Source organism: Hevea brasiliensis, chromosome 12 (assembly GCF_030052815.1).
Source record: "Hevea brasiliensis isolate MT/VB/25A 57/8 chromosome 12, ASM3005281v1, whole genome shotgun sequence".
Lineage (NCBI taxonomy): Eukaryota > Viridiplantae > Streptophyta > Magnoliopsida > Malpighiales > Euphorbiaceae > Hevea > Hevea brasiliensis.
This window is the reverse complement of record NC_079504.1, coordinates 6,991,506-7,018,256: the sequence shown is the minus strand read 5'-3', so window position 1 is coordinate 7,018,256 and position 26,751 is coordinate 6,991,506. Positions and strand designations below refer to the sequence as shown.

General features: G+C 32.1%; 1 protein-coding gene and 1 long non-coding RNA gene across 7 annotated transcripts; one reads left to right on the top strand and one right to left on the bottom strand.

The window, feature by feature from the left end:
• Positions 1 to 984: 984 nt before the first annotated feature.
• LOC110636845 (MADS-box transcription factor 23-like) lies at positions 985 to 18,101 on the top strand. 2 transcript variants are annotated; one of them, XM_021786694.2, is made up of 9 exons: positions 985 to 1,119; positions 1,236 to 1,450; positions 13,167 to 13,245; positions 14,662 to 14,723; positions 17,118 to 17,217; positions 17,316 to 17,357; positions 17,443 to 17,484; positions 17,654 to 17,808; positions 17,907 to 18,101. In XM_021786694.2, exons 2-9 carry the CDS (start codon positions 1,269 to 1,271, stop codon positions 17,920 to 17,922), a joined length of 678 nt encoding a protein of 225 aa, XP_021642386.2. In that variant the 5' UTR covers positions 985 to 1,119; positions 1,236 to 1,268; the 3' UTR covers positions 17,923 to 18,101. The 2 variants fall into 2 exon arrangements, with proteins under 2 accessions (XP_021642386.2, XP_021642385.2); XM_021786693.2 differs by having other exon boundaries at positions 17,904 to 18,101.
• On the bottom strand, positions 5,497 to 26,245 carry LOC110636846 (uncharacterized). 5 transcript variants are annotated; one of them, XR_009141960.1, is made up of 5 exons: positions 25,964 to 26,245; positions 25,579 to 25,643; positions 18,451 to 19,073; positions 12,434 to 17,897; positions 5,497 to 6,041 (listed from the first exon to the last, which is right to left on the bottom strand). It is a non-coding gene; the product is annotated as an uncharacterized LOC110636846 (long non-coding RNA). The 5 variants fall into 5 exon arrangements; XR_009141957.1 differs by lacking the exon at positions 5,497 to 6,041 and adding an exon at positions 6,332 to 6,573; XR_009141958.1 differs by lacking the exon at positions 5,497 to 6,041 and adding an exon at positions 9,749 to 12,249.
• Positions 26,246 to 26,751: the final 506 nt, after the last annotated feature.

Below are 26,751 nucleotides of genomic sequence, written 5' to 3'. Positions count from 1 at the left end.
ATTTTTTGAAATCATTAGCCATTTAATTTATAATTTATAATTTCCAATGTAATGAAAATAGACTCAACAAATAAAGCTTTCGGTTTCGTACAAGACAAAAATAAAAATTTCTCAACTAAACCTACATTGTGTATGGTCTATGCATCTGATTCATCAACATAAACAGCAAATTTTACTATTTTTTATCTCCACAAAACGTGTGAATGTATACAAAAACAATTAAAAATATTCACGACTTATCATGTTTGTTTGCCTAAAAAGATTTCCGATCAACTTGTTCTTAATTACCACGCGACTCTCGACCATGTTCAATTAGCAAGTTCACATAGTTAATTAACACGATGATACAGCCCATTATATTTTTAATTCCCCAAGAGCAATTAAATGAATTATTTGTTATTTAAATTATTTATAATTAGTTATATTAAATTTAATTTTTAATACTATTAACTCAACCGAAACAGTGAAAAGCAGGAGAAGTCAAAATCAGGTTGTGAGTTGGTCGTCCATATTTAACGATGACAAATTAAAATTATTAATTATTAGATAAATTAAGGACACTAAAAAGTATTTTTTTTTATGAAAAAATAATTTTTTTTTAAATATGAAAAATAAATTTTATATAATTATAAAAAATAATATATATAAGGAGTAAACCTAATAATTTACCGTAGAAAGAGCAAAATTTCCATTTCCGCAAAGAACTGAGTAGACGGCTGTCTTTTTAATTTCCCTTTTTTCAAAAGAGCTCTTTTTCATTCTTTAAAAAAAAAAAATATATATATATATACAGAAAATATTCCAGAAATAGAAACTACGGTATACGAATCCGTATTCCCCACGCGTCAACGATCTATATGGTGGACGGCGCTGTGATATAGCTTTTTTGGACTACATGACCTTAAAAAACCGAAAAACCACTAAGCGGTTTTTTAAAAAAAAAAGAGCTGTTTTTGGCTTCCTCGGATACGCTTTCCTTATATAGCTTGTTCTCTGTTGAGCCTTATATTCTTACTCCCCACACCGTCTCATCTACCAAAACGACTTCTCTGAAACGACTTCTCTGAAACCCATCTTCGCTTCCATTAACGCCCCGCTCACCTTCTATCTCCTCTTCAGGTAAGCTTGCTTTTCTATTTCCTTATATATAATTTTTTTTTTCTGGTTATTTTCTAATATTAATTAAGAGTTTCGATCTTCTTTTTTTCATTTTCCTTTTTCTGTTTGGTTCACAGGAAAAATTTTTTGCTGAGGAACTGTGATTCGGAATGGGGAGAGGGAAGATAGTGATAAGGAGGATAGACAATTCGACGAGCAGGCAAGTGACGTTCTCGAAGAGAAGAAATGGACTCTTGAAGAAGGCTAAGGAGCTTGCGATCCTGTGTGACGCGGAAGTTGGAGTCATAATCTTCTCTAGCACTGGCAAGCTCTACGATTTCGCCAGCACCAGGTCATTCTAAAGATCTTATCATCAATATCTTTAGTTCTTTCTGCTTTTTTTTTTTTTTTTATCAATTTTGCTGATGAGATTTGCGTGGATGATTTTTGTTATTTATATTTTATAATATACATAGATTTAAAAAAAAAAATTATACACATATTTTCTTGTGGAATTGTATTTTTTTTTTTTCGATGTGGTGAACTGCATGCACTAGCTATGAGGAGATTGTGATTTCATGATGCAAATATTGATTAGGCTGTTGATTCATGATCAAAAATTTTGTGCACACTAATTAATTTGCTTATGCATAGATGCTTATCTTATGTCGGTGATATATATTCATCTGCTTTTCATTTTTTATATATATTTAAAGAGGAAAAAGTTAGGACAGAAAGCATTTTAGATAATTATCAGAAGGAGTATGTTTAGAATATAATATAATTAGGTTTTCAAATTTATAGATGTATATGCATAGAGAGGGATAGTTTAGAGCACCAGGCAGCATTGGAATTTGGAGATATTTTAAGGTAGGAGTAAACTGGTGATTTTAAGCATTGAGCAAGTTCATTTTTCACCATGGCTCCTAGCTAGCTAGCCAAAGATTATGTAGACGATTGCATTGCTGAGGTTCTTAAGCTTGGAGACATCAAATTTGATGAGTTTTTATAGAGGATTGCTGCATTTTGGTACATTTAGTAGAAAAATTTATTAGCCGGGAGCATTATTGTCTTTGGTTTCCCAACAGCTCTATCCTAATTGAAAATGTACTCAATCTCTCCACTGCATGCATATTCTATGCAGCCTTTAGTTTCTGTATTTCATATAGGCAATAGCTTATTGTGAATCACCATTATAGTCATTGCGTATGGTTGCTTAACAAAATCACTCAAACTATTCTTAGATCCACATCTAGTAGCAGGCTAACGTTTGGTTTTCTGTAGTATTTAGTGCTCTAAGATGAGCATATCAATCTGTATGGTCATTGGTTAACGTTTTTATGGGGGATCCTTCAACGAGCTTAAGCAAATTTTTCTTTAAGTTTATGTAGCTAGCTTGCAAATTTCTTTCCTGTTGAATTTAAGCATAGCCATTCTGCAGACTGGGGGAATACGCTATATACACAAAAATGTAGAGTTTGACTAGGATAGAGACGATGAATATCTGTTTCAGTAATACGATCCGTATGCTAAGATTTAGGGGGAAAAACCAATGTTTTATACACCAAACAAAAATGTCTAATTATTCAATTTGGTTAATGAAATTCAAGTTTGGTGCTCAGCCCTAGTATTCTTAATTGGTTGGGCAACTAGAAAGGTGGAGTTCTAGAGCTTAATACCGTATAAATTACTTTGTCCTCATATTTTCACTGAGAAATATAATCAATTGATTTGTGAAACAATTCCTTGCATAAACTTATTGGAGAAATGGTAAAAATTACCTAGAAAACAGGTGATATGAACTTATGATAAGGGGTCAAGATAATTGTATTAGCTGTAAATGTCAATTTTAATCTTTTTTTCCCCCCTGCAAATCTTGATAATACTACGATAAACCATAAATCTTTAAGTTGTGTGAGGCTGGCAGCATGAAAACATAGAAGCAGCAAAGATAGAGGAGAGAAAGATCCAATAGAAACTAAAAGTGGTACAACATCCACTAGTATCTAATGAATGTACAATAAATAAAAACAAAATAATCTTTCAAAATCCTAAATCTTAGTACTTACAGTACTTTATTTGGTAAAACAGTTAAAATTTTATTTTTAAGTGGATAATCATGAATCTTTCATTCATAATAATAACAATACATCTAGATATAATATATGATCTTTAAAATACATGCAGAAATGCAAAAACATAAACATCCTTAAGAATGAAGAACTTCTTCCAGTATTCTCCACGTTGTTGATGGAAAAACATTGTAACTTGGCTCATAAAAAAAAAAAAAAAATGTAACTTGCCAATTGACGATAATAATCATGTTGCAATTGACGATTATTCTCAATCACAAATTGATTCACTTGTCTTTGAATAAGTCTGATCATAGATGTATAATTCTATCACCAGAGCAAATAATTTTTTTAAAAGAAAAAAATAAAAGGCTTTATTGAAAGAGAAAATATTATAAAAATCAGTATATGACTTTCTTATAAAATTGAATTATTTATTAGATAAATTCAGCATAAGCTATATATAAAGTAAACATGTGAACAACTATCTTGAATTGAAGACTTAAATTGAGTAGCTAGATAGAGTATTTGAGCTTGGATCAATATGGTTTTTCTCAATTTTAATCTTTTAATTGTCAAAACAAGATCTGCCCCTTAAATTAAAACTTGTCAATATTTTTGCACTATCAATCAAACAACAAAGCAATAAATCATATAAATTTCAAACAAAAAAGGAATAAAGATCTTTTAAAGTTTTTGTTAACAAATATAACTCAACTCAACTAAAAAGTTTTATCTTACAAATTTAGAGAAAAAATATATACTTATTCTAAAAGAAAAAAGGTATATATATATATATATCATTGGCATAAAATTAAATAAAATAAAATAAAAAAAACAAAGAAACAAGGGAGGGGATTACGAGGCAAGATTTGTCACTAGTGGCTACCAAAGATTCACAAAAAATAAAAAGAGTGGAGAGAAAGGGTACAGAGGAAGACAAAGATGAATAAAGGGAGAAAATTTTTAAGAAAAAATTAGGAGCCTTTCTCATCAATAATCTATTGTTAAGAAGTTAAAAGGTTTAAGAGAATCGGATATCAGCATTGAATGTTTAAAAATTGGAGGGGTGGTTTATAAAAATTTATTTTTAAATATTTTATTAAAATTAATAATAATAATATTATTATTATATTTAATGATTAATTTAATAATTATTTTTATTAAATATTTTTATTTTAAATTATTATATAAATAATAAATTATTAATAAGTGATTATTAATAAAATTAATTAATATTATTAAATATTACCTAAATTTAAATAAAGAAAGATTTTAATCAATCAATATCATCAAAAGAAATTAATATTGACAAAAGTATAAAAAATAGTGAACATGTACCTTAAGAGGACATAAATTATTAACGAATTTTTTTTAAAAAATCTGAAACATTAGTCTATTCACCTATCACTGTTATCTTTAGTCTTATCACGCAATAAGAATATTTTTTTAATTCAATAACAAACAAATATAGGAAAATCCAAGCATGACGTAATTCATAGAGTAGGTATTTCAAAAGAAAAATTAGGTTGAAATTAAAATGACATTTCTATTTAAAATTTCATAGGCTCAGAAAATTGAAAATTATTAGAATAACAGTGTGCTATACAGCTCCCTTCACTGTTGACCTTCTCAACAGTAGATTGTATAATTGGCTTGTGCTTTACTTTTTATAGTGGATTTAACCATTAATTATCAATTAATGTCAAGTGTTCACAAAAACATTTCCCCTCCTAGTACAAGTCTCAATTCTCTACTATTAGCTGAGAGACAAAGCTTCCTAGTCATAATGTCGTGGCATATTACTCCTAGGGGTAGGAGGTGAAAGGGATGGGTTTGGCTCTTAGACCACGAGCCTATGTATCCACTTTCAGGATTAACTGAGTGCCTCAAACAAGCTAGTACAGGTCGCCATAGAGAAAGGAGCAAGAAGGGTCCAGTTATTTTTCCAATGTAGGATTTTTATTCTTTTAACATAGAGAAAAATTATCCACTTGCAACAATCAAACTTTGCTCAGAATACCATGTCTGGAAAATGCACCCACCATAGACCCATTTCCCACGATTATTTAGAGCTGACGAACAGTTTCTTCTCTTCCCCAGATGCACTATCCGATTACCAATAATATCTGGGGAGATAAAGATTTCTTTTTTGAACTGAACCGAGGAAGATGAGGATTGGGAATGGGCATGAACCAGCCTTTTGTGCTTCAAAAATAGTACGGATCTTCCCATAAGAGGAAACTATATTAAACTACAAATATACAAACTTTCAAAAAAAAAAAAAAAGTGATGAGCTTGTTTAATTATTTATTTATTAAAAAAAAAAGGTTGCTTAAATTTTATTGCAAGTGCCGATTACAAGTGGAAAACGGCAATGGTAACAGGATTTCGTTGTTAATTATAATTGTTAGGAAGGTATAGCCTCGTGATGCGATGATATGATAGGTTGCTTCGCCTATAATTTCTAGTTGGTGAACCATAATGTATTGTAGGGGAATTATATTCGTTATTATGGGGATTTTTTAATGACACTAATTAGAATTACCAATGTATCTTCTTTGAGATATATGTACATACATAAATGTATAAATCATCCATATATTGAATTTAATGATATACGTACAAAAAAACACTCCTAAGTTTTTACAGTGGATAAATAGATACAGATGAATTTTCCTTGTATTTGAAGGCTGGGTGCTCATTTTCCTCATCTTGCATCCTTTGAACATGCTGAATTTGTTGTTTTGAAACAACTAGTGATGGAATGCACTATGTGCTCTTTGCATCTTATACAGTGACTTTACTTCAATGCAGTACAATCTCCATATATGATTCTCGTGAGAACTTCTAATCGATATTGATGGTGGGCTACCATGCAAAATAGAGTTAGGATAGTTTATATTAGCTGAGCCTTTTCTTCACCGTTCAGCATCTTTATATGATGATACAGTTCTAAAATATTAATACAAATTTTGTGAAATAATTATGTGACCCCCCTCCAATATTTAATTGAATGATTTGAGTATTAATTAAAATTAACTGTCTGCTTATATTTTCCCTCAATTTTTCTTAATAAACTTTACATTTATTGCTTTAGGGAGAATCTTTTTTCTCGGTAAGGAAGAGAGGAAGGGTTCTTAACCATGTAATGAAGCTCTTCAAATTTCTACACGTACAAATTTTCCTTCACATTAGGCTTTTCCCATTGGATCTTAGTGCCCCCGAACAGGCAACTCCCCTTCTCCCTAACGCATTGCAGGGTACTTGAGAAGTTGAAACGACGAAGCAATCGGATCCTGGGGCAACTTTCCACTTTACTTACATTTGTTTTTTTTTTTTTTTTTTGTCACTTGTATCATACCCTTTCGGCCCTGACTTATCGTCCTGAATATTGTTAAACCTGTTATTTAAAAAACAAAAAATTCTTAAATCATATAATGATTCAAAAAGTTAAACACCACCGATTAAATTAGCTTATGCAAATCATGTTATAGTTATCATCTACCTTTAGATCTTAAAGAGTGATCAAATATTGTGTTGGACCCTTTTCATTTATACACTTTAAAATTATTCACCTTCATTCTTAAGAAATAAGAGACTAACTTCTACCGTGTAACCCATTAATTACACTCGGCCTATTATGCTTTTATTTAACAAAAAAAAAAAAGAAAGAAAAAAAAAACTTATAAACACAAAATAATAAAGTAAACGCAAAAATATGAGCAACAATTAGAAAGTATTGCTTCCTTAACTTCAACTTCAGCAGAAATTTCAATGATATAGTCACTTTTAAATATAACTTTTTAAGCCTTCCTAGCAAAATATTATTACTTTACGTTACTGAAAAATAAATTTAAATTAAATATGATAATATTCGATTTATCGAGATAATAGAGGAATTCAAATGAGTGTTTCATCATTGAAACTCTAAATTTTTATATTAAAAAAAATAAAAAAATTTATATATTAGGAATTAGTTATGTAATATTTATATATAAAAAGAAGTTATCACATTTAATCTTAGATAGGGTTTGATCCTAATATTTTCAACTTATAAATCTATTCAAAAATATATAATTAAATAATTGATAAAACTACTTAAAAAATTTAAGTAGTTGATTAATAGGTACCTATATGCAACTTAACGTATCCAAACGACTAAAGACGGCAAATATAGCTAAATAGTTAAACTTTATTAAAATGAAGGTAGTGATAACTTTTTTTTTTAAATTATTAAAATAATATAATTTCACTTGTTTAACCAGTAGTTTTAAAACAAGTATATAATCAAAAGTAAAAGATTTCTTATTATTTATTTTCAGTAAATTTTCTAATTTAAGGTAATTAGAATAATATTATATTTATAATTAGGTTTAACTAAACTTCTCGTCAAACTAAACAATCTCTAAATTCGCTCTCCTCTTTCTTGATCTTTCTATTTCTTTCGTATTTCTTCTCTCCATTCTTCCGTCACAACAAAATAAAAATGAGGAAAAATGGAACAATTGGGTTTAATTATACAGAGGTAACTTAACTTAGATATATAAAAGAGACACAAAATCTTATAATCTTTTAATTTAAGTTCTATAAATTCTCTTTCTAACCTTCAATAACCATTTTGAGGTTATTTGTGCTAATTTATCATTTATCAAATTAATATATATATACATATATATATATTGGTAGTTCTAAATTACTAAAATGTCAATTTATGTGATTTGAATTGTCAAGAATGTACGTAAAAAGAGAATAAAAGAGAGAACTCAAAGAGAAATTAATTATAAAATATTATTTATAATTAATTAAAATACTTTATTGACAAAAGTCAAATATTACACACACAACTTTTTAATCTAACATGTGCCACAACGGTAAAAATAACTTAGAAACCGACTACCTAAAGTCACACGAGAGTTTTACATTACATGAAGATTGATTTGGGAGTATTGTGTTACAAATTAAAATTTAAATACATTATAGTTACATACTCTTAAATTGAGATGCCATTTATGTAATTTACCCAAAATAAAAGGGAGAACAAAAAGAAGAAACTGAGAAAGATCGAGAGGGAGAGAACTTAGAAAGAGATTGAATTTCCATAATTTCATATCAATCTTTAAATATACGAAAAGTGCAACTCCCATATTTCAATAACTGAATATAATAACTTGCTTAACTAATAAACCTTATCAAACAAAAATCTAACCCACTCCTCCCATCATAGAACCCTTATCACAAAGATAAAATTGAAACATTGCAAAGCCTTGTCTTCCTTGTTCGTTAGGAGATTCATAAGGCTGCTATGATTAAATTTGAAACTATTAAAAAACCTTTTGGCATTTGATTATCAATAAAATGGAATTCCACGAACATAATGATAAATTTCACCCGTTGTCTCTCAAATTAGGATGTTACAACAATATTATCTCTACATAATTTTGTATCACAACTTTTAAGATCATTCCTATCATATTTTAGTTGTTATTTCAGCGAGGTACTTCCAAACCACCTTATTTTATAATAATTTAATATTTTTTAAGTAACTTAATGTCTCATTTTCTCCTCTCCACTTCCCTTCTTCTTTCTTTCCTCACCTTTTACTCTTCTCCATCTTCCCCTAACCTACAAAACATTCCCTCACCAACAAACCTAAAATGATGTTGTTTCTATGGTGTTTCAATCGAAACCTCTCATAGGACTAACTTCTCCATGACATGCGGCCCTACCTCCCCAAAATCCCTTTTTGCTATGACCTCCCAATTTGTAATTGCCTTCTCTAGCATTAGGATTTCCTCCAATGTCCGTCATGTCTTGCACACCCAAGGCCTTGGCCCCAATGGAATCATTATTAACATTACCGTATTCGATCCATCCTGGACTCTCAGATCTTCATCAAGACATTTCTTAAAAATTGCTACTCCATTGATGCTCCAATCTCCAGTAGCAATCACATTGCCAATAACAAAACAATCGTAACATTCTCAAGATGTGATGAAGTAGTCACTGATCTCGAGAATGCTCCTCTTGGCCTTATAGGAAAGGTTAAATATGCGAGTGCCTTAAGCAAAGACCAATTTACGAAGCTAACAAATCAAATAACTATAACTTCCACAACGGTTAGCTTAATGGAACGGAACATTAATGAATATAAGATGGAATAATGTGGAACTATGTACTTGCTCCAATATTGTCTACAAATGGTTGTCAATCTCACGTGCTCAAATTAGAATCCTAAGAATTTCCTCTATCCATCTATAATGTTCCTAGGATCAGTTGTTCTTGGTTGATTTACTTCTCATTTTGGCAAGTAATCAACAAGTGCAAAAGTGTGTGTGTGTGTGTGTGTGTGAGAGAGAGAGAGAGAGAGAGAGAGAGAGAGAGAACAGTTAAAAGGAGAACAGGGAAAAATGGTAAGACAATATAAAGACAAGAAGCAAGGAGAGAGACATAAGAAATGGGAAAGAAGGTAACCAACAATGAGAGAGAGGAGAAAAGAAAGGAGGCAAAGTAAAAGAGGCATAGGAGAAAAGAAAGAGCAAACAGAAAGTGCACATGAAAGAATCTCATCCAACTAAATTGTAAATGTATGAAAGGCACTAACATAGCTACTTTATTATTACCTCGCTAGATAAATGGTTAGAATCTAGTCAAAAGGATTTTAATGATTACTTGAATTAAAAGTGTAGCTTTTGTGATACAAATTGATTTTTAGGAACAATATTATTATAACACTCTTAGTTGAGAGACAATAAATATAATTTAACCATAGAAATTGATAATTTGTCAACTTAAATAACTTTTTCAATTTAGTATTTCTTAGTGGTAATGACGAGAAATAGTAATGTTACTTACCTAAATATGAACATTTTTAGTGGGTTAGTGCTAATTGATAGTTGTTGCTTACTAGCTAATCGTTAATGGTTTATAATTGATCAAATATTACTCCACAATATTTTAGTAAATATGTTAATTTTACATATATTTTTATATATTTTTTATATTTTTTGATTAATATGTTATACAAATGAAAAAAATAATGAAATTTTTGAGAATAATTTAAATATACAAAGTTGCTCAAACCATTAAAATATCGATTTCATGAGTTACAATGGAACTTTGGTAAAGATTAATAAGGCATAGATTGAATTGCTATTCAAATATCTATAATAACCAATTTGGTTTATGTTAGGAGATCAACCATGAAGGTGATTTTTCAAACAAAAATATTGAAAATTAAGAGAAATAAAAAAAAAAAAAAAGCTTACAGTGTTAGGATAGTTGAGGATGATATATGCAGAGTTAAAACATCCTACATTATAAGAGATTCAATACAGTGTAGTCAAAAATGCAAAAAGCACTTGCTAAAACGGAAAATCACAACGACAAATAAGAAAGAGCTTTTAAAGATGTTAAGTGAAACGCATTTAGTAAATTGAAAGCATCTTGCACCTAAAGCACAGACCGTAAAGACCTCATCTTCAAGGCCAATATTGGAAGATGTTGAGATTGATTTAAATGAAGATTTTGATAAAAATGGATCTTATTTTGGAGATGAGGATGAAAGTATTGAGGACTTTGATGGGAAATGTAGTGAAGATCTCTAGGTTATGACTATGATTTTGAATACTAAAACTTTAGAATGTTTGATGATTTCTTAAGTGTTTAAATATTACATAAAGGATTGTATTTCTTTGCATATCATATTATTAATTAATTATTTAATAATTTTGCACTTCCTTTAATGAAACAAATGCTTTTTTTGCGCTTTGCGCTTTTAGTGATAGAATGATGCATTGCTTTGAGTGCGCCTTATACTTTTAACTACCTTGATTCAACATGTTGTTTGAGGCTTGTTAGTTGGTTTAGATTTTTAGGTTGAACTGGGTATTTATCACATGATATAGAACTCTATGCATACACTAATATCTACTTGGCCTCATGTTCCACCACAAGTTAATGGGATCTAACACCTATGCAAATTAAGTGAACCAATTACACCCTTGTGTTTTGCTAAATTAACAATCTAATAGTGTCGCATACTAACATAGACTAAACTAACAAGTATCAAAAGGAGGTGCTAGATCTCACCACCCATCACAGTGTCTCCCCAACCCCCAAAACATTCACCAAGACCGTTTGTGGGCTGACTTTTGACTTTACCATCAACTTGGTATTTGGTATGGCACTTTGAGCAACTTATAAAGTTAAATGGTTAATAGTTCAAAATCGTAATTCTATGGTGAACCACACAGGCCCTAAGTTAACCACCTCACTCCAACTTCCCCCACTTGTGAGATTCTCTAGAAATATTGTAAGCTCGGCTACCTTTCGCTGAAGTATATTATTTACAGACCGTAATTCCCCATGTATGATATGTAGTATAACAATAACTACAAATAAGTACAGCATACAAACATTGTTGAGTAACACCCACCTCATATTCAGTCATGCCCTAGTGAATTTAATGCAAACCGAAATAGCATTGTTCCTCTATAGTATTATCGGTCCATAATAAAAGGTAGTTAGAAAAGCAAATAATCAAATATGCTAGTTCCTTATCACTAACTAAAAATAAGTATTTGAGGCTTTTATCAGTCTAGGTTAAGGCTTGGCTAAGTGGAAAAAGAAAAGTGGATAGTCAAGCTCCTTAAACTTAGGTACAAGCTAGCTCCTTTATACCAAGAAATCTGAATCTCAAGCAGCATTTTCCTTCATGTTTCCTAGTGGAATCTCTGATTCAAGACTATTTAGTTTTGATATTATTCAAAAAGTAATAGTGAATTGTCTTTCCAAACTAGTCTCCAACCAAAGATTCACTACTTGGGTTTGATTGTTAACCACTTTCTACGCATGCATATGAAGCCTTGATCTGTCTAGTATTTGCTCAGTCACACTCACAAGCCAATGCCAACTTGATTGGTGGATTTAGTTATAAATCATAACTAAGTTTAACTCATTTTGAAATATAGGAATGCATGAAACAAGAGACAGTATGACCTAAATTTGTGGATGGTCAATTTCCAATTAACTAGAAGCTATTGCAGGTTATGAGTTGACAACATTTGTTGAACTTTTCCTGTAAAATTTACAAAACATTAAAGGAATAAGAAATTAAATTGAAATCCGCAGATACTATGGTCTGATGGTGAATATGATAGTTATCCTATTAGAATCCATTTAAAAGAAAGCAGCAGAATCATCTCAAGGCCTCTAGAAATAAAGATGTTAAGTACTGAACGAATAAGAAAACACAAACATACCATTGCATGAGATCGGGCGATTTCTCATGTTATCTGGGTATAACCACTAGGAAGAGATTGTGCTCGTTCTGCTTTGGTTGATGTCCATCAGTTAGAAACTGAAAGAAAATAAAATTGAGAGCACAGCAGCCTTTTACTGAACATGTACTAAGAATACTTCAATACTGCTGTTGTATACAAAAGCAAACTGAACATTGCACATCAGAGGACCAAAACTTGAAGACCATTATTGAGCAACTATGAAGATGTTCCTGGTGAATGGTCAAACTCAATAACTGATTATTTACTCTAATTTCCTTGATACAGTCTCAAAACATGAACTGCTGCAATTTTCAGATGCACTTCTAGTCTCATATATATATGTTTGTGTCTCTTTATGATTTTGCAATGTGATCTTTCTACATGCTGGATGAGAAAAATATTGTAAATGAGGCCAAAAACCGATTTTTCATTGATTAATGTTGCATAGAATGAAAGGATACAACTTGCCAGCAAAGCATGAATATGCATTAAGTATTTGCAAAAAGAGTGACAGAAAATAGTATTCGATGACTCTTTTTCATATGAACATAATTCTGTAATATCAAACTTAGGGGAACATAATCACTCAGGGAAGAAGGTGCAGATGAGGAAAATTATAATGATGTAGAGAAACACAATCAGTTAATCTCTCATGCTATATTTCAGTTTCTACAAAATGTACTTCTGATAAAATTTGAATTTGTTCTTACAGCATGAAATCAGTAATTGAAAGATACAACAAATCAAAAGAGGAACAACATCAGATGGGAAGCCCAATGTCCGAAGTGAAGGTATCACATTACTCACTCAATTTTCTGTCACTGCATTTTCAAGTATTGAACTTATGCATGACAAATCATCATATTTTCACTACATTCACCCTTCATGCAAATTCAGGTTTCTGGCCTTTTTAAATCAAGATCCTCATATGTGTAGGCTATAAATGGCACTAAAGACAAACATGCTGAACTTGAAAATGATACTGAATCCAACAATCTTTTGAAACTTTGACCTAAAACAGACATCTTTATGGCATCCACATGTAGGAATTTGCTATGCTCAAAAGGGTAAGATAGACAATGAAATTTCCAAGTAACCTTGGTGTCAAAATGGTCTGAGAATGGAAATCTAAATGTAAGGATTGTGTTAAAAAAGTTCATAAAGATAGCCTATGCCACATGCCTTGGTATGATTGCAAAGGAAGAATGATGACATAAATGTTGCAAATGACATAAACAATACATCCCCCACATCAGGTAGAAAACAAAAAAAAAACAACCAACACATGCTAGTGTTTTAAGTCCAGAATTGTCACTAGAAAAGATAAAGTCTTCAAGCTCTAAAAATGGAAAACAACACTAATTCTGGCACATAGAGAACATGGTAAGGAAAGAAAAGGCAGTTATTAGTACATAGGAAGAGAGAATGGGCATTTCCTACCATGTCACCTCCCTGAAAGTTTAATCTGTTTAGATATTGGCTTCCACATTGTTAAGCAGTCAGCACCAACCTAACCATTTTATAATTTTAACATAACACAGAACCTTTACTTTTCTATTTTGTTAATGATATAATATCAATATAAAAGAGTATCTCACCAGATCAGCTGAAAGTGGAACCAAAAATACATGTGAAAGAACAGTAAGTATAATCAGACTCCAGCAATGTAGTCCATTAGTGAATTGCGGCCATGTCTTGTCAATATTATCCAATTAAGCAGATAAACACTCAATACAACAAAGCCAAACAATACTGATTCTAGCTGATAAGATTTAACTCCATCTGTTATGTTGTTAGCCCTCTAACATACTGGCAACTAGTCATACATAGGTAGTCATTAAAAGAACTACAGGATCTCCCATAAAGCATATTATTGATACTAAAAAACGGTTCATGTTTTTTTTTTTTTTTTCCACTGATACTTGTCATCGAATCATGCAGCAAATTCATGGTATCTGTCATGAAATCCATGGCTGCACTTGAATTCTGAATCTTGGAAGAGCATAATGAACTCAATAAATGTATAATGCAAAATCAGACTAAAAAATAATTAAGCACCACACTGAAATTAGGTGGGTGAAGAAAAATCAGACATGAAAAAGTTAATGATATTACTATTTGGTCATGAGCATTACAGAGAGAAATAATTTATGTAGCCAGGAAAAACAGAAAAGGCTAATATGTTGCTAAATTGTGAATTTTGCTAGTTCTGGCAGAGGGAGGCAGCTATGTTGAGGCAACAACTGCAAAACTTACAAGGAAATCATCGGTATGAATTTTCCTTTTGAACATTAATTTGTCATGTGAGAGGCATGAAGAAAGAGTAAAACAGTGCAAAGATGAGAAATTGGAACCTTTTAATGTGTAAGAGGTGCCATTTTTATGATCAGATGCTTGCAGACATTACTGATCTCCATATGTTCAGAACTCATTTAACATTAGCAAAAGCCTTACTAATGCAGAATACCTATGTCAGTAGAGGCATGTAAAGCATGCATGTCATGCAAAAGGGGACAAGGGATGGCAGAGGCGGTCCCCTCTCCTCACCTCCAACACCCCACCCATCCAATCAAAAAGATAAAAGAGGATAAAAAGAAAGAGATATTGGTCATACTTTTACTACATCACTCTCAACTACAAGCTGATTTTTTTTTTTTTTTTCAAAGAGAATCATTCATGGACTTCAAAATTTTCATCATGATGCAAATTTAATTTAAGCTATAACCCTACACCTTTGAATGGATAATTAATATATAGAGTTCTTGTGAACAGCAGGTGAAACATAAAAAGTACATACGTGAAATGGAATTTTAAGTATCAACAGTAGTTATAATTGTTAGTATATCCAACTCATCTCATCTATCCAACTGTAACCTAAATACCATTTATTTCATCCCCACTTAGGAATGAAATTAACTACCAAAAATTGGGTCATGAACCTTAGCATTGCTAGTTTAGCAATGTGAACATGACCATCAACCTCATGCATACAAATTGACCAACTTGAAATTTATAGAATGATTAAAAGCATACATGGCAAATTTAAAGAGGCTCAACTTCTGTCTGCTCACTTTGCTTTATTTATATAAATAGACAAATGCAGAAACTTAAAGTTCACAATTGTTTGTGCAAAAAAAAAAAATCATGTGCTATCATGGATGAATCCTATATATCGATAAATGTTTGTTGTACTACATCTTAATGTTTTTAACAAAAGTTGATGAACGCCAACACACGTCTTAATGATTTTAACAAAAGTTAATGAACGCCTGTTAAACCAAACCATTCATGCAACTATCAATTCAACCAAAAACAATTACCTCTGAAGGAGGGAAAATACTAATGTTTTCTTAATCCACGCTGCTGACCCCCCTCCATATAAAACATATCATTTAGTACCTACAACACAGTTGTAATTTTTCTATATGAAGGATAAGTACATATGGCTTAATTTTTGTTTTTTTTTTATTTTTCCATTTTCAGTAAGAAGTTTTATTGAAAAAGATATCCCCTACAAGATTCAACAAACAATTATGAACAATAACTTGAGAAACAAGATAAAATGTAATGCCCTCCAATGACGAAATCCCCCTAAAAGCTCCGGAAGCATATGCTGAAGTGGAAGCAAGTTTTACAAAATAGCTAAAGTATTACAAAACCAGAACTAAAGACTATTTTCTAATACAGACTTACAGGTTAATATGCACTACAGGTACAATTATGCAAGATTTGGTACATAAGCATAACACAAATTGCAGCTTAGCCATCCCCATCAGGAAAAAGTAAAGAGAAACCATCAAAACATTCAGGAAGCCAATACCCTTACGCGTTAGAGTTCACTTCTGAATCAATCTAAAATTTAACTTTGAACCAACTCGCTGTATACCTTTCGCAAAATTTTCTGTCACTACTTGAATAATTGTGTAAATGACTGGCTTGTTGCTTTATCATAATCTAGTGTCCGTCAACATCTTCCCAAATGCATTAACAACATTGATAACGCCGACATCCACAGTAAGTTTTCAGACTCACAAAACCAATAACTAATGCATTTCAGAGTAATTTTTCTTCATCATGTTGGGCCAGCATAAGTGCATGTAGAAAATAAATACAGTATTAAGACTAAACATATATATACTGGACCTTGCATGTTTAGTGAATTTTTATCAGGACCTCTAATCTAGCTTTAGAAAATAATAGATAGATCAACTTTTATAGATGATAGTCTAGACCGTTAGGTGCACAAAGAAGGGCCATTTGTGAACAACTGGGCGTTTTCAAGTAACTATCTGCAACTTTTAAAGCTAAAGAGAAAATGATAACAATTCATTGAAATGGAAGGCAGATTCATAAAATTCACCCCAAGATTAACCATAAACAATTATAATGTTGATTTCCTATTCAAACAGTAGAGAACCACAGCAATTACTTTTCATGTGCAAAAAGCATGTAGTTATAGAGCAAGCGGCATTGACCAAGTGTCTTTCATTATTGACAATCTACCTTCATAAAAGTAGATCGAAGATATATTTTAATCTGAACATAAAAGAAAGCAAAGCATTTAGCACACCTTAATGATATCAACAGTCACAAATCCACAAACCAAGTACTGGTATCAGGAGAAATGGAGTTACACCATTGCATTTGCATGCAACAATAACAGGCAAATGATGGGTGAAGAACTCTCTGGCTTGAGCATAAAGGAGTTACAAAATTTGGAAAGTCGACTGGAAATGAGTCTCCGGGGTGTTCGTACGAAAAAGGTTTGGAAGTCTTATCCCAAAGTTCATCCTCTTAAGTTTTCAAATACTTGCATATCAAGCACATGCATGTCACTGATATTAATATTTGACTTGTTTAGGACCAAATCTTAATGGATGAAATTCAGGAACTAAACAGAAAGGTGAGCCCTTGAGACAATGGCCACTAATTTTTATTTTCACAGTTTTCCAATTCAAGTAGCTGAACTTTTATTGTTTTTGTTTCAGGGAAACCTCATTCACCAAGAAAATGTGGAGCTCTATAAGAAGGTAAACCTAATTTGTCGAGAAAACATGGAAATGTATAAGAAGATAGAGGTTTGGATAAATAATGCGATCTTCAATTATCTTTAGACGTATGAAATCATCGAACTTAAGTTCTCCATAAAATTGAGAGATGTTTTCACTTTACCCTCATTTGCAAATTTGCACATCCCAGGCTTATGGAGCAGGGAACATAAATGGAGTAAACAGAGATTACCTTAGAACTAATGGGCTGGGTATCGTAGAGGAATCAAATGTGCCTGTCCATCTTCAGCTAAGTCAGCCACAGCAACAGAACTATGATACACAAGCAAGAGCTACAAAATTAGGGTATAACTTCCTCCACATGACAAGCATTTGATTATGTCCCACAGTTGCTTTATCATAAATTGATGCCAAGCCCCTTTTTTCTCTGATAACTGCAGCAGACTACAATTGCATTAGTGAAGAAGCAGCACCTGCTGGGAATGGATGTTATGCGATGTTGATGGCTTATAGAATTCATAATTATGCTCCAATTAATGCTGTGTGGTGTGCTAGCCACTGAACATTCAACAAAAAGACTTTGGTTTGACTTTGACGCGATTAATGCAAAAAAGTTAGCATGTGTGATAACAAAGGAAAGCAGCAGCTTTTGGAAAGTAAGATGAAATGTAATAAAAGAGAAAAATGACATTACACTGCATACGCAACACATTTTTTAAGTGATAATATCCTTCAAATGCACAATCACGTTTGCATTGAGAGTGCTTCATACTAAAATAGAAACCAATTACATGCATCAGGTCATATGATGGAATAAGAGATACCAACACCAGCATGCAGATGCTTTAGGAAGATAGCAACATCCCTAGAACTAAAACCATAGAAGCATACTTAACAAAATACTAAGGAAACTAGACAGCTTTTAACCTTGATTTCAATATAATATAGCATTAAATAATTTGTAGCAGGAAGTGTTATAATATCTACCTCTCGGACTTGGCGTTGCTTATGTTAACAACTAGGGCTGATACTGATCCCATGATCCATTCAGTGTTCACTGAACAGACCTACACAATAATCCATTCAAAGAAAATATTTGCAAAAATGGAGGAAATAGACATTGCAAGAACATACACTATTAAAATCAGAACAGATTAGACAAATCAAAAGAACACGGAAACAAGGAAACTAAAAAGTAGAAAAATACGAAAGAACATGCCACTGCAATACACCCTTGACCCCTTGCTTGCTTGTCATCAAATTAACACAGCTATAAAGCATGAACATAATGATAGATATTGTGGATGTATAATTAGCAAATTGCTCGTAAGATGTGGAAAATGAAAGCAATTCACTTTGATACTAACCCCTGGCTTATTTATGCTTATGCTGTGACAGAAGATCACCTCATTCAATGAAATGTTGCCAAATAAACCATCACACGTGCAGCTTCAAGAAGTCCTTTGTCAAGGACATTGGTTTACAAATGGCAACTTCATAGCAATGACTGGAGAGCAAAGAGCATCCAGATCTTCAATAAAAGCATCCACTGTTCAAGTTCAGCATACAAAACATAACTTCCACAATAACATTACCAAGAAGAAGAAAGTCTGCAAAACAGAGGAGATCTCTTTTCAATCAATGCAAGATTGTACCAGTATCAAATTTGACATTCGAGAATTACTTGACAAACAGTACTTCAGAAAGGATAGCAATATAGCACGAAACTGAGTATTAATTGTTAAATACTCTACAAGCATGCAAATTGATGCTTTTTCCATCTCACACCATTTGCAGCTTTGACGAAAGATGCAAGTGTTTTTCAATCACTTTTCTTTAATTTTTTACAAATACTAATGAGCATTTTTCTCTTTTCTTTTAATTAATGAATTTAATTAGAAAATCCTCCTGTAGATTCATCCATGGCATTGATAATCTCCAACACTAGATGCACATAACTACATACACATCAGTTTAAAAGCTGTTCTTTTGAAGATGCATAATCACTCAAAAAATGGTGATAAAACATTTAATACCATCAAGCTTACACTTGAAGGGGAAATTATAAGGAAGAGAACCTAGTTGTATTACATAAGCAAATTTATTCCTTGCTGTGAAATAAGTAGAAATAACATGCTTGACAAGAAATCAAAAACTTGATAAATCAGAAAATCTCAACAAGAAGAAAGCTAGCTGTAGAGTCCTATGTGGCTGGAAAGGCCTTCCTTTCTAAGGAGGAAGGGGTAAACCGCAATTTTAGGGATACAGAAAGCCTTGTCATTTTTGAGGAGCAAGTGCCTGACAGTTTCTGAGTAGCTTTACTTCAAGAATTCTGGAATGTTGTCAAGAATGAATTGCTTAATGTTAAAACATTATTTAAAATTTGAGGTATAAGAAAAAAGTGTCAGAATTCATGTAAGGATCTTAAAAGTAATCACTGCTTACTAATGCAAATTGAAACTAGTTTTTATCTATCGTTGCTCCAAGCAATTTTGCCTTATATCATCATCGCACTTTTTTCCAACTCTACTCAGTTATTACAGCATTCTTATGTAAATTTTTCATAATCATTGCTGCACTTGCATGCAACTATTGCATCAGCATTGTCCTGCAGGATTTTTGCCATCTCCACATTTCCCATCAACCTCAACAACAACCTAAGTACTCAACTCATCCTTAGTCCCAATCTAGTTGAAATCAGCTGTATAAAATCTTTTCCTCCACTCTACCCCTTGTAGAACCTACATTTTTAGAATGGGCTAGAGATGTCAAATTTTTCTTGACCAGTTCATCCCATGTCATTGTTTGTCTTCATCTTACTTTGTTCACTCCTATAACTTGGATGTTCTAAATCTTCCATACATAGCATCGGCTAATGAAAACCAAATAAAGCCAAAACATCTCAATTCAATTTCCCCTAGCTTATCTTAATATGTACCACTTCCAATTTCTTAGAAATGTATAAATTTCGCTCCAAATTGTTGTACTTCCATAAATCAATATCATCTTGTAGACATGATTTAAGCATCACCTAAACATACACTGCCATGCATCATAGCTAAACAAATTGCATTCTATAGCTTTTCCTTTGACATAGCAAGGATTTTGTGATCACCTAAGACCATCAACCTTTTTCACCCATTAATACTATCATAACACAAATTAGTCAATTTTTTCATACTGTGGTGTATCATACAATGTTATATCTCTACAATTAAATGGTTGAACCATGATTTGGATAAGGCATGATAAAAAAAATATTCAAATGAAAGCATTGCCAAGACTAATCCAAAATGCATTTGTTACAAACTTGAACATATGGAAATCCTTTGAGTACTTCTCCGTGAAATTGATTGAGAAACTTCATCAATGTAAGACTTTCTAAAAAGGAGATTAATGCGATTGCCCACATCATTCTTGAGTAATAGATTATTTGAGGGCATGTCAGGAAGATAAACATAATTGGTTTGCTCAAGTGCTATGCATTCATTTATCAATTTCAAACGATGTTTTCAAGATTGAACCAAACAAGCCTATTAAATCAAAATCCAACTCCATGCCCAAGCTAGTTCACACAGGTCAAAGTTAAATAAAATGATGCACAAGTAGATAAGAGGGCCCATAGAAGTAAATTTCTAAATTTACATTCACTCATACTCTCATCTCTCCATTTATCTTTGAAATGACAACAATTAAATAAAATATGGCTTGAAATTCTTTGAAGCATCAATCCATTATCGAGGACCAAAAACTCTCCTAGTTTCATGCAAGAGTTCCTTGATATACTACAATAATGCTTTTCTCAAGTTAATTGTCTCAAAGAAGATCAATTCACACTTTCCCAAAGAAAGAGTTTGGACATATGGCCTGTGTGTTATGGGTAATCAGTAATCCATATGCTTTATGACAATCTCTTTTACTTTTTCAAAAATGATGCCAAAAGCACACATAGATATCAAAACAAAATTACTGCCATCATTTTTAAAACTCTTTGCAAATATTGAAAGACAATAATCTGCACCTACACCTATAATATAATAATCCAAGGGTCTTGTTCATGTGGGTGATTAGATGATGTATGAAAGGTGTTTCACGAAATAAGGCTAGATTTTAGTCCTACTGAGTTTAACTCCTGATATCTAAGATTTTCATTTATGAGCTCTGTTTGGAATCAAGGTTGAAAGAGGTTTTCAAGTAGAAGAATTATAAAGTTAGGATCCATTGGGTCTATCCTAATGCATGTTATTTATCATTTTTTATTTAAGGAATTTGAGGATAGATGAGACACAAGAAGGAGTCAATAGGAAGCTAGAACTTTGGAGAAGTACTCTAGAGTCAAAGGGTTTTAAGTTAAGTAGAACGAAGACAGAATACATGCATTGCAAGTTCAGTGAAGGCCAAACTGGTGGTAGGGAAGGAGTTAGTTTGAATGGAGTGGTACTGTCCCAAAGTAATCACTTTAAATATCTAGGCTCAGTCCTTCAAGTAGATGGGGGATGTGAGGAGGATGTTAGTCATAGGATTAAAGCTGGATGGTTGAAGTGGAGACGTGCCACGGGAGTTTTATGTGATCGTAAGATTCCCAATAAATTAAAAGGAAAATTTTACCGTACAGCCATACGACCGGCTATGTTATATGGTAGTGAGTGTTAGGCACTGAAAGAGTCCTATGCATCTAAGATAAGAGTTGCAGAGATGAGAATGTTAAGGTGGATGAGTGGCCATACTAGACTAGATAAAGTCCGTAATGAAAGTATTAGAGAAATGGTAGGAGTGGTGCCAATTGAAGATAAGTTGAGAGAAGGGAGATTGAGATGGTTTGGTCATGTGAAGCGTAGACATATGGAGGCTCCAGTTAGACAAGTAGAGCACATTAGGTTAGAGGATAGAAAGAAAAAAAGGGGTAGACCTAAATTGACTTGGAGTAGAGTAGTACAACATGACTTAGAAGCATTACACATTTCTGAGGATTTAACCCAAAATCGTTCAGAGTGGAAAAAGCGAATCCATATAGCCGACCCCAAATTTTTGGGATAAAGGCTTAGTTGAGTTGAGTTGAGTTGAGTTATTTAAGGAATTTGAGGATTATTAAGCTAAACTCAACATCTTAAGAATGGGAAGAAAAAAGAGGATTTTAATTTGGTTAGTTGAACCAGACGAACTAGAAAACCAACTACGGGACCAATTAGAACTCTAGTTTAGTTTTAAAACATGGTTTCAAGTGTTGATTGTCAACTCAACTCAAAAAAGCTAATTATAGTTCACTACATGGATCTTATTCTTTTAGTGCTACTAAATCCCGTTCTTTAATTTGATGCAAGTCACCTAGCATTACCTCTTGTCTTTCTCCTCTTATTGCCTACTGGAAAGCGATTTTGACAACTCCCTTTAAAGATTGATTTCTTGTGGCATAACTTGTGACACAATGATTGAAATAATGCCAACATAGAATTGAAGTCATTCACGCTACGCTAGTCTTATAAGGTTTGTCTCATTAGTACAACATTTGTTTTCTTTTGATTCATACAAAGGGTAATAGGTCATGGATACAAGTGCATAAAGAATTTTAGGTAAGAAATTTTTCTTTATCGGTGCCTTCCCTTATTTCTACCAAATTGCCATCTTCCCATGACCTCATTCCTAATTTTGTTAACATGCATGCGTTTCTTATTTCTTAAATTTTCATTTTCTAAAAAGTGCCAATGATAGGAGAGGGAAGGATCTTCCTTTGTTATTTCATACTCTTGATTCTTTGGGACTTTTTTTTCATATTAGATGCATGGTTATTAAAGGCGTAGAGTGCACTAAGACACAAAGGGGTCTTGGAGACTAGGTGCGAGGTGTAGGCATACAGTTGAATGAAGCAAGGTGCAAATAATAATAATAATAATAATAATAATCAAATAATCATAAATATTAGCTTTATTTAACCAAATTTGTCAAAACTACCATTCTACAAATCATTAACAAGCATAAAAGGATAAACAAAATGAATATAGACTTCAACATTAACATCATTTTTCTCTTTATGAAAACACTATGAGAAAATGTTATAAATTTAAATAAAAAAAAAAAAAAGGATATCCATAAACAAACATCATAATTCAGATATCCACAAATAAGGCCAAGTAGTATTGTTATTGTTGTTAAAAAAAGATGCAATTTTAGATAACTCGAAAAAAGTGGACCTAAATAGCACGTTGACATTTTCCTCTTTTTTGTCAAAAAAAAAAAAAAGCAATTTCTTAAAACCCTGAAATGAAATATCCAAATAGCACCATTAGTGGTTCGATCCGGGTTTGATACAATCCAACAATTGAATTTCTTTTCAACTTTTCCCTTTCTTTAAGATATAAAAAACAATTTAAATCCGATATGAACTGCTAGTTTAAGGGGAAAGGATTGAGACTACCCTCCCCTAAGATGGTTTGGGCCCTTAAACCATTGGCTAGTTTCAATCCCAAGTTTGACTGGTTCGATTCCGAGCTCAACCCAGATCGTGGCCAGATCCAACTACCACTATTCTTAGCTATAGCAATAATGCTTATAAATCCTAAAGATATGTCACAATGCCACAATCCACCTCAAGTGAGCTATTGAAAAAGGGAGAAATCAAGGTAGCACAAGTATCGCCATGTTTTAAACCCTGAAGCAGTTAATCAACGATTAACAAATCTAGCTTATTATTATATGTAATCAATTCATCTACATGTAATGTTATTAGAGTTAATTAATCAAAATCAATCAAAATCCAACAAGCAAAGTTCCACATTCAACTCTCAAATCCTAAACAAAATGATTCAATGAAGTGGGTAAGAGTAACAAAAGGAGACATTTCATTGGTTTTTGCCTTAATGCTAAAATTCCCCTTAATTATAAAACAAAAATGTGTATTGCATAAGTAATTGCACGTGTGAAGCCTTGAAATGAATATTCGAGAATTCATAAGTAATGATTGTGTTCTATAATACATCTATGAATAACAACACTAAAGTTAATTTATCCCAAAGTCATATATGAACTTCTTGTCAAAGTGCAAAATTTTGCCATAACTATACACAAATAGGTAATGATATTGCCTAAATTATGCTAAATCAAACATGATAGTTTTTCAAACCCCAACATAATACAAAAAAAGATTACTTTATGGTCCATATTTCATGTGAATATGGGAGCTAGGACACCATTTTCATCATATCCACATCTAATCTTTTCAACAATTAAATATATTTCATTTGTTTCGAGATGCACCATCCAATAATATAATTTCCTTTTGCTAGCCAGATAATGGAAAATTGGTATCAAATAAAACTAAATGGTGAAATGATCAATATAGCCCATCCAACTAATCTGGGATTAAGGCTTAATTGTTGTTGTTGTTGTAGCTAGATACTTGAAATCATATACCACAAATCAATTTACCAATCTTCATAGAGACCATTATTAAGCTCTACAAGTTGGGAGGGGAAAATTATATAGAGCCAGCATTACAAACTTGAAAAGAAAATTCAACTATGATGTGCTTTTTTATTACAACTTTCTCCAGTTACAAAAACCATTAGCAACAAAATTGCATCACCGGACACTTCAAATTCAACAACCAAAAAGCACAAAAATAAAAGAAAGAAACTTTAAGAGGCAGTGACTTTAAAAGTAAAAATATATAGAAACAAAAGGAAAGTCATAAAGAACATATTTAATTTACTTGAATTAATAACATGCAAGTTATACATGCATAATTTCAATAACAAGGTAATCAAGATCAGGTAAATGACTAAACACGCATCTCAGGTTGTTCGTGATTTTGACAAAGGGTGGTTTAACTATGAAAATTTTAGTGCTATTCTGCGATGGGCTCAATTGAGAAAACCACAGATTACCTCATGACTTAACTAACCAATCAAAACTATAACAATTATCCAGCAATACAGACCATTTAATTTAAAGTGCCATGACATAAACCATGTATACTACCACAGACAAAATATCTCCATGGTGCAGTCAATGAGAATAAACTACAAAGGTTAAACAGAAATTAAAAGTGAAGTGTGCTAACACTGTACCAAAACCGGCAAAAAGAAGAATATCTAAAAGATACCATCAAAAGTTCCCGACCTGAGAGCCAAACGGCATCTTCTGATTCCGTCGTAACTCTAAAAATCAGCTGCAGATTATTCAAACTGCAAAAACAAAAGGAAAATTTTATTTAAAAAAAGCCCAAAACAAACAAAGAAAAAAAAAAAAGCGGTACTGTTGGAGCAAAAGATACTAAAAAAGAACAATGCTCCGTCTCGAAAGAACTATGGAAAAGAAATCGACGTGGCAGAGGCTAGGGTAATTTCAATGCATGTGTAATAAGTTCATCAGTTCAGCTTTTCCTTCATTTTCTTAAAGATTCCCAGCAACCAAACGGATCTTAATGAAACTTTTTCAGTAAATTAAAAAAACGAAAGAAACAAGAGAAAATTAACTTTTCCAAATGATTCAAGCGAAAACTTACTAAAGAGAAACCAGCATTAAAGAGTCAATATAATTAATCTCAAAGCAAAGCTAGTTATCGGCAAGGAAAAAAAATGGGAAAAACTACAAGAAATTTGCGATCAGAAGATAGGAAAGTTGGGATCGAAATCTGTGGGATAATCGGAGAGAAAAGAGAAGGAATATATCAATATAAAATGAGAGATCTGCTTGGATAGGGCATGAATTTTGTAAGAGGATGAAAACGAAAGGATTTTAGAGAGAGAAAAAAGAGGAGCGAGAAGAAATATCTGAAACAATAGAACATTTTATAGTGTGGGGGAGACTAACTGGGGGATGCCCCCACCTTGATATACTTACACGTAATCAATCAAAATCCAACTAATGCTTTTTTATTGGGAATTTTTTGTTGGGGTTTGGTTTTTTTTATTTTTATTTTTTTACTTCTTTTCACAGTATACCTAGATTCGGATTCTTGGTTAACTTCGCTTTCTCTGTCTCCGCGGCAGCTGCTGTTTCGCCGTAGCGAGCAGGCTGTTTTTTAATTGAGCGGGCTGTCTTCTTGGCGCACACAAAGGATTTTTTCTTTTTATCGTGCATATAATGGATTAGGTGGACAAAAAAATCTAGGGACGTGATCGTCCTGCCGAAGTTTAATTTTATTTTAAATTTAAAAATAGCATTTCTTTGCAAATATAAAAAATTTTTAGTTTTTAATACCATATTATATAAAATATTTTGATAATTGATGAGAACTTGACAAAGGCTAACTTTAGCATTATTTATCCATTAAAATTTAAAAAATTGTTA